At 55.1% G+C, this 8,901-nt stretch overlaps 1 protein-coding gene across 1 annotated transcript; it reads left to right on the top strand.

Annotated features, from left to right (window-relative positions):
* The first annotated feature begins 2,275 nt into the window (after positions 1-2,275).
* Positions 2,276-6,795, top strand: NPPC (natriuretic peptide C). Its single transcript, XM_035306048.3, has 3 exons — positions 2,276-2,512; positions 2,961-3,271; positions 6,289-6,795. Exons 1-2 carry the CDS (start codon positions 2,423-2,425, stop codon positions 3,249-3,251), a joined length of 381 nt encoding a protein of 126 aa, XP_035161939.3. The 5' UTR covers positions 2,276-2,422; the 3' UTR covers positions 3,252-3,271; positions 6,289-6,795.
* Positions 6,796-8,901: the final 2,106 nt, after the last annotated feature.

Raw genomic sequence — 8,901 nt, 5'->3', positions numbered from 1 at the left:
AGCTGCTCCACAGCCTGCCCTGGGGAAGCCTCCTTCTGCAGATGACCACCGCCCAGTGGCCAGGAGTGGCAGCTCACCAGATTTCCCTTCCAAAGAAGGGAACAGGCATTCAGGGTATTGGCTCTGCCACAGTAGTTGGGGGTGTCAGTTTTATTAATTTAGCTTCAAAGCTGAAACAGAGAGGAGAGCCAGATAGTCACTGGGCAATCACCTGGATGCAAATGTGTCCAGGAACACCAAAGACAGGAAAGACCGGTCTACGGACGTTCAGGTAGAAGGAAGTAGCCAAAACAGCGGAAGCTTCCGACCTGCCCTTAATAAGGGGCTTTAGAGGATGTACCACCCGCCCCTGGAAACCAGCCCAGAGCTTGACTCTAGAATCAATCTCTGTGGCTGTCCCTGGCTCTTTAAACAGGTATGAAGAAAGCACGTGTCAGAGAAGTTCCAAATGGTAACATCCTTCTTTGTATAGCAGGCAAAAAGCAGAGGGAACTTTCACAGCCCACCTGGATTCCCTCCCTATTCTGCCTTCTAGTTCCTCTTCCTTTCTCCTCAAATGAAAGAGTGGTGCCACTCTATGGGTGTTAATGTGGAGAGGAATTGGGGGGCTGCGTGGAGGTGGTGAGTCAACTCCAGAACCCACAAAAGGTACCCTGTTGATGTCTGGATCTTCCTGGAGACCAGGAAATTTTGCTGCCCCAAACTCAGACCTCAGGTGTAGGCTGTTTCCTGCACAAAGGGACCTGTGGAGTGGTTGGTCCAGCATTGTGACTCAGGGTATAAGAGGGAAGGGGTAGCTTGAGAAAGGGGCCAACAGATCAGACAATGATGCTGCTGCCTCTGCAGCTCTGGGACCAGGCTTACTGCCACTGAAGGTAGAGGAGCCTAGGGGGAAACCTGGTTCTCGAAGCCCCTCTTCACTCCAGCTGCCTTCCTGCCTCAGGCACAGCCTCCTCTTCCTGGAAAAGCTCATCTGGGCTTGGAATGGTCTCGACGCTTGGGGGCAGCCACTGCACTCCTGCCGAAACATTTGTTCTCATCTGTCCAGCCTGAGTCCTGCTCAGCAGCAGCCAGTCATAGATTCTTGCACCTCACTCAATTTGGGGGATCTGGGCTGTCCGCCTCTGCGGCTCACACCTCAGTACCCATGTGCCCACCACACTCCTTAGTGCTCAAGGGACCAAGAAGCCCAGCGCAAGGCTTGCAAGCTCATGACCGGCAGGGATATGTGGCCGTGTCCCGAGAGCCACGAGGACCTTTCTACAGCTAAAAATGGGAATTTGACCACCTGTCATGGCCAGAAGAGGCCAGACTGGGCCGCTGGCTGGCTAGGAAGCTCCTTCCCCAGCCTGGGAAGGTGCACAGGATACTGGAGCGGGTTTCCCTCAGCAGCGGATCTTCGCGTGGGTGCAGGCAGGGTCAGGCGCTCATTGTTCCCACAGACGGAATTCACCAGCGGAGTCAGACCCAGGGACGTTCTTGTGTAGGCGACACCGGCTGAGCGTGAACCTAGAGCCTTAACTGGCGAGCATAGGATGCCGCCAAGCACACGCATGAACATCGACGTCTTGGGCCGCCCGCGCTTGCAGTCCCCTCGTTGTCGCCTCGCGCTCAAATACTCAGGCTGGCTGCAAGCTTGTACTCTCCGATGTGGAAGACTTGCGCTCCCCATTGCGGCCCAGGCGAACCCCGCTCTCCCTGCGCCTCCCACCCCAGTCCTCCAACCCCATCCTCTGCTTCCCCAACCTAGCGAGGCCGCCTGTGGTCTGCCCTCCTGCCCTGGCAAGCAGGTGACAGGCAGAGCTGCTATGCCATCCCGCGCCTGTCAGACGACAAGCAGGGCTGCGTGGATTTCGGGCAGCACCAACTTTCTGCCTGTATGACTTCGGGCAAGTGACTTCATTCCTCTGAGCCTATCTTTGCACCTGCAAAGAGGGCTACAGATCCCTTCCAGGTAGGGCGAGTGTGGTGAAGACCCAGCGCTTTCACAGGGCACCAGGCGCACCGATGCTCGGCAGGCCAGGTCGCGCGTTCGCTGCAAATGGAGTTCCCCAGGGCGCGCTGCTTTGCAGCTCCAAGTGCAGTACGGAGCGAGCCCGCCGAGCCGCGGGATCCCTCCGGGGTGGGTTGAGGGAGGGGAGCCCCCCCCCGCGGCCCCCTCCTGGCCCTTGGCGCTGCCGCGTGCGTGGTGCCATTGGCCCGGGCTGCCCGGTGGGCGGGAGGATGACATCAGCGGCAGGTTGGATTATAAAGGCGCGAGCGGAGTCACGGGCCCAGAGCGCACCCAGCCGGCGCCGCGCAGCACTGGGACCCTGCTCACCCTGCAGCCCCGCCAGCCTGCTCCGCACCTGCCTGCCGGTCTGCCCGCCGACTCGCGCGCCCTCGCTGCCGCCTGTCTGCGCCCCTCGACCCCAGCGGCACCATGCACCTCTCCCAGCTGCTGGCCTGCGCCCTGCTGCTCACGCTGCTCTCACTCCGGCCCTCCGAAGCCAAGCCCGGGGCGCAGCAGAAGGTGGGTGCTGTCTTGGGGACACCGAGCCTGGGAGAGGCTTGGGAGGCTGGGGGGTTGGAGAATGCGGCGCGCAGGACCCAGCAGAGAGGAAAGGAAAGCGGCCCTCTCCTCCGAGATGCGCGCGGGCGAGAGCCGGGGAGCCCTCGAAGCGCCTACTCGGGGGTCCCTATCCCCAGCCTCGGGAGAACGTCGGCCCACGCGCAGCCCCCTGTCCCAGTGTGGCCTGCCGGTCGAGCGGCGAAGGAGGGGAGGGCAGGGGGCTTCCGGAGTGAGCGGCGGCGGCGGCCGCGTGGCAGGTGGATGAGGGGCCAAGGGGGCCGGAATCCGTAGCGGCGGCTCCGGGCTCGGGAGGGACACCCGGCGCCGGCGGGCACGTTGGGCTGGAGAGTCAGAGTCTCTCGTGCTGCAGCCGCGCGTCCCTTCACCTACCCGCTCTTTCCTCGGACAGGTCCCGCGAACCCCGCCGGGAGAGGAGCTGGCGGACCCCCAGGCTGCGGGCGGCTGTCAGAAGAAGGGCGACAAGGCTCCCGGGGGCGGGGGCGCCAACCTCAAGGGCGATCGGTCGCGACTGCTCCGGGACCTGCGCGCGGACACCAAGTCGCGGGCCGCGTGGGGCCGCCATGTGCAGGAGCACCCCAACGCGCGCAAACACAAAGCATCCAACAAGAAGAACTTGTCCAAGGGCTGCTTCGGCCTCAAGCTGGACCGAATCGGCTCCATGAGCGGCCTGGGATGTTAGTGTGGCGCCCCCTGGCGGCGGTGAGTACTGCCGACCCCGCGCCCACCCCCAGCCCGGCCCCGCCGCCCGCCGCCCAGCCGGCCTTCAGAGGGGAGAGTGCGAGCCCGCTATGCTCAAGCTGTGCTAGCCGTTTGCCGGCCGCCCCCTTATTATCCCACTTACAGACAAAGAAAGCGAAGGATAAAGTGATCGGGGAACTTTGGCAAGATCAGAAATGGCTCAGCCTGGTTGAACCCACCTGGCTTCTTTTGGAGAAACAGAAACAAGCTTGGTGGGGTCTTACCCACCCCTCAACCGTAGCTGAACTAGCAGCATTGGCCCCGATTTGCCAGCTGGTGGGGGGATTGAGGGGAGATCATGGGTTTGTGGGAGCAGAGAAGGAAAGGTACACCCAGAAGTCCAGGGGACATTCATCATCTGCCGGCCACCATGCCCCCTGTAGGGAGAATAGCCCTCTGGCACTGTCGGGACCCTCTTCTGCCTGGGGCACTCCAGTTCCTGTCCCTTCTCTAGACCCAGGCAGTGGGCAAACTGGTCTGTCCAGGGTCCTGAGGCAGCTGCAGCCTGGTGGTTTCAGGGTGAACCTCAGTGCTTGTGGCTATTTCAGGGAAAAGGAAAGACACAAAGTAACTCAACCTCAAACTCAACATGTCCCAGAGTCCCTCACCAACCCTCTCCCCCACCCAACCGGTGCCCCAGGCTCTGTTTCTGGTGTGGGGTCTCACATGGCGCTAGGGTGGGAAACCTCTGCCCTACCATCACACTCTGCCAGGTGCCACAAGGTGGTAATTTCCAGCCGCAGAGGGCCTCACCTCTCCTTCCCTCTGCTCTATTCCTGCCACCTGACAGTGCCCACTGAGTAACAGCACCCAGTCTCTGACATCGACAATCATGTGCGTTAGGATCAGGCTCCCAAGGCTTTCTGGCTTTCTTGCCTCCAGCTCAGCAGCTGCCACTGCCTGTCCCACACCTTGACTGTCCCACCCCAGGCCATGGGCAGGCTGCTGTCTCCACCCCAGAAACCCTCGTCAGCATCCGATCTTCACCCAGAAGGAAACGAGAGCGCCTCTCCAGCACACTGTAAAAAAATAGTTTTTACAGTACAGAACATGTTTGCACAGTGTGTGAACCCATTCACCTCCCCGTATTGAACAGCTTAAGGCACTCCAGGACCCACTGCACCCCTAACAGACTCTTAGAAATATTTGTCAATCACCAGAGAAACCGGCACTCCCACCTACCCTAGGTTTTAACCAGCGCACTTCCTCTCTTTGCAGCCAGACCTCACTGGGCTGTGGGCTTCTCCCCAATTCTGCAGAGGCTTCAGTTGTCTGTGACCTTGACTGTCCCTTGCACAGGGAGATAAATGATTCTGACACTTGGGAACCAGACTTCAGTAGCTACCCTTGGAATGCCTTTGCTCTCTTTTCTCCTGTCTAAACAAGAAAGAGATAATCTGAGGCCTCAAATTTTCAATTTGACTTGTGTCAAGTTCAAACTTTCGAATCTGAACAAATGGTAGTGAACCTTTCATGGGTTCATGCCTGGAATTCACATCCCCATAGGGCCTTGTTCTTGGGCCTGGCTGTCTGCAGTCACCAAGTGATGGCCAAAAGGGTGGAGAAAGATGCTATGTAGGAGGAATCCACATTGCTAAGAATTCTCGACCCCTTTGATGGGGAGTAGGTTTCATTAATCTCCTACAAGCTCCCTTAGCCTGGATGAACACTTACCCTCAACCCCTCAACCCCAGCTTACCCCCAACACCAGCTGTTTTATTATTTGGAAGGGGGGTGTGGTTTTATTATTTTGTTTTTTTTTTTTTAATGAAAAATAAAAACCTCAACCTCACTGCCCCCCATTCCCAGTGAGAGAGCAGAAATCCTTCCTGCAGGTTCCTGGTGGTGATGCCCAGGGTGTATCACTGGGCTTAAAGGAAAAGACAGCTTCGATTTTTCACGTTAAGGAAAACTCAGTGAGGTTTTGGCCGTAACTCCATGCATGCGTTGACTTGGGCTCTGAGCACCACCATAATGATGGTCGCAGATGGTTCTAGGTGTTGATTGTATAACGCTAATGACAGAGACAGGGGTGTCTGTAACCTGAATGAACACTTTGGCCCTGGGGCCCAGCGACATCACAGAGAGCTGTCATCTGTGTAAACACCTGGCAGAGCCAGAGACGGGAGTGGGGGAGACTTCAAGCCATTCTGGCCCAGGTTCATTCAGGGCATGCTCTCCTTTGGGAGGGCACTGAACGTCCTAGAAGGCCACCTTCCTTGGTCCCCGGGGCACCCATATACCCATTAGCAGGGACTTCACCCTGACAATCCTCAACCCAGAGCCCATGACTGTGCATCCCCCAGGGCTGGTGTGAGACACCATTTCCTCTGCCTCTCAAGGGGACCTGAATCCCTTCCTCTGCGCAAACAGCTGGGGAAGGAGGTGCTGTTTGCCGGGTGGCACCTGAGACACAGACTCTGCCGATGCCCAATCCGAGACTCCCTGTTGAATCCAAAAGCCAGCCACAGGGAGGTGGCTATTATCCTGTTTTATGGGTGAACACTCCAAGCCATCCAGGGTCATCTAGGGAGTCAATGTCAGGGTAGAGATGTGAGCCCAGGCTTCCTGACTCCTGAGATGTCTCCTTTCTCCTTCCATCCACAGTCACCCATACACACAAAGCCCAGGCAAGCACTGACTGAGGGTTTATGTCATAGCAAAAAAGGGATGGGAGATTTTCCATTCTCTCTGTGCCTCCCTGAGGGCCAAGGGCAAGGCCTGTGGTTAGGCTGAGGGGGAAGGAGGGCTGCGGACACTCTGTTTCCACCTGGGCTGGGATGGCAAAGCCAAGGGGGCTGGGGAGTGCGCAGAGGGAGCCCCCCTCCGCAGGAAGGCCTGGTCAGGACAGGAGAGGGGCAGGGGCATCCCTCAAGCTGCTGTGGGAAGGGGAGGAAAGGGTCTAGAACCACCCAGCCCGCTGGGATTTCTCAGCTAAGAGGCCAGAACTGAGCATGCATGTCCATTCTGTGTTTCAGGATTGGAAACTGGCTCCGTTGTGCTGAGGTCACCTTTGGTCATCAGCCTCCAGCATCTGGAAACACCTCCAACGCAATGTGGCTTTTACATTTCTTTCTTTCTTTCTTTTTTTCCTGGTACTGGGAATACATGACACCAGCTGTTTTATTATTATTTGGGGAGGGGGTTGTGATTTTATTGTTTTTTTAAAATGAAAAATAAAAAGTTATATATTATATATATATTATATACATGAAACACACACACCTACACCGACTCGATGACGAGGGACAGTTTTTAAGAGACTGACAGAACCAGCTGTAAAACATTGCTGTTTGTAAATTCATGTCATGCCTAAATGTATTTATGTTGTAAAGCTATTTATAATGTTTATAAAGAGATATTTATAAAAGTTTTATTTATGTAACTAAATGAAAGAAGTCAATCATTGTAATGCTTTTGTCCTAACTAGTTGAAAAAATGTAAAAAAAAATGTCATTCCATGAATATCTTGAAAACCATCTTCATTTACTTGTCTTTATTTTTTCGGACTTAGGCTGAGGCAGAGGGAGAATGTGGAGAAAAGGCATTTGCTTCCAAATAGATCTGACAGCCAGATTCCCAGTTCCGGATTTATCTGTGTCAGGATGCCCTGGAGGGCTTGTAAAATACGGATTCCTGCCTCCACCACCCTCTTATCTACCGAATCTTATAGGACTGGCTGTACAAGTTTTGTCCCAAGTGATTGTTGACCAGCTCAGCCAGGTCAGGAAGCTCTGCTCAAACATCTGACTGCTACAAAGTCAGACATTATGAATTAAATTAATAATGGCCAGGCACGGTGGCTCACACCTGTCATCCCAGCACTTTGGGAGGCCAAGGTGGGTGGGTCACCTGAGGACAAGAGTTCGAGACCAACCTGGCCAATATGGTAAAATCCCAACTCTACTAAAAATAGAAAAATTAGCTGGGTGAGGTGGTGGGCACCTGTAATCCCAGCTACTCAGGAGGCTGAGGCAGAATTGCTTGAACTCAGGAGAGGGAGGTTGCAGTGAGCGGGGATCACAGACTGCACCCTAACCTGGGCAACAGAGCAAGACTCCATCTCAAAAAATAAAATTAACATTGAACTCAGCTGACTTAGGGTCCTGTAACTTCTGCTCCATCTTCTGCTATTAGTGGAGGAAGTAGCTGCTAAACCTCTGTTTTGGGAGATTTAGAAGGCTTCTGCATATCTTGCAGAATCGATCACGTCACCTTACAAATCCCAGCAACTCTGTTTTCTAGACTAGCTCACAAAGCCCAGGGTGGGTAGTTTCTGCCTCGTAATGACTGCCATGGTCAGCTGCGAGCCAAGACCTCGAAGAGGAGAAGGTATTGTCAAGTTTCGTATCTGTAGTGTGCTGTGCTTTGTGGGAGGGTTGCGGGTTTTCTTTTCACTTGAAGCCACTGACAATTACATTTCCTATGCCCCATGGAGCTATGAGTGTGGAATAATGAATATAATTTAGAATTTATGAATATAATTTAGATGAGAATCTCTTTTCCTAAAACCAGCAGGAAACTTTGAAATAATTCCAAGGTGTTCTCACTACATGCTCGGTTGGATGACAGCCCTGTGCAGCCTTCCCTGTCATCCGTCGCCTGATAGGGGAAGGTGGGGACATGCCCTCTTGGGCTGATAACACCAGTGGATTGGCAGCGCCCTGCTCAGGGGATTTGGGAGCAGTGTGGCCCTGTGCTCATGGATCTGCAGGCCTGGAGGAAGAGTTCCAGAGAAAAACCTGTCACTGGGGAGGTAGCCAGTGGCACCTGGTCTTTCTGTGGGTGTTTGAGCCCCAGGACCTTTGCCCCAGGTAGCCCTCCAGCAGCAACCTCTCAGGTGGCTGGGCAGCCAACACAGTGACATTGCCCAGGTGAGAAATCCTCTTTTAGACATGTTCCTGGCTGGGCATGGTGGCCACACCTGTAATCCCAACAGTTTGGGAAGCCAAGGCGGGCAGATCACTTGAGCCCAGGAGTTCAAGACCAGCTCCAGCAACTTAGCGAGACCATCTTTACAAAAAATAACAAATTAGCTGGGTATGGTGGTGCCCACCTGTAGTCTCAGCTGCTCAGGGGGACGCTGAGATAGGAGGACTGCTTGTCCAGAGATCAAGGCTGCAGTGAGCTGTGATCACCCCACTACACTCCAACCTAGGCAACAGAGTGAGACTGACACGCACAAACACACACACACACAGAGAAAGAGAGAGAGAGAGAGAATGCATGTTCCAGCTTCTCCAACTTCCCTCACAAGTTCATTTCCTCTCAACTGCCACAGGTGCCCCAGCAGACACTTCATCCCCCTTCTTTGGGGGCCCCTGTGGAAGCCACCCAGGGCACGGCTCCCTTCCTCTGCCTCACTCCCATCTCCGAGGTTGGAAGATCAGGGGTCCACATCATGGACGCTGACAGATCCAGCACCCCAGCCTCGCCAGTGAGTGTCCCAGCTCCCTGTGCTGTCTGCAGACCCCTTACAGGGAGGGAGCAGTGGGTGACACTGCCAGCTGTGCTGGTGCGTCTTCCCAAGGCCCAGAGGCAGAACAGATGGCAAACCATCTAGGGAACCATCATGAGAAGCTAAAGGGTTT

This window comes from Callithrix jacchus, chromosome 6 (genome assembly GCF_049354715.1).
Source record: "Callithrix jacchus isolate 240 chromosome 6, calJac240_pri, whole genome shotgun sequence".
NCBI lineage: Eukaryota > Metazoa > Chordata > Mammalia > Primates > Cebidae > Callithrix > Callithrix jacchus.
Note: the sequence above shows the minus strand (reverse complement) of the source record. Positions and strands in the feature narration are given on the sequence as shown.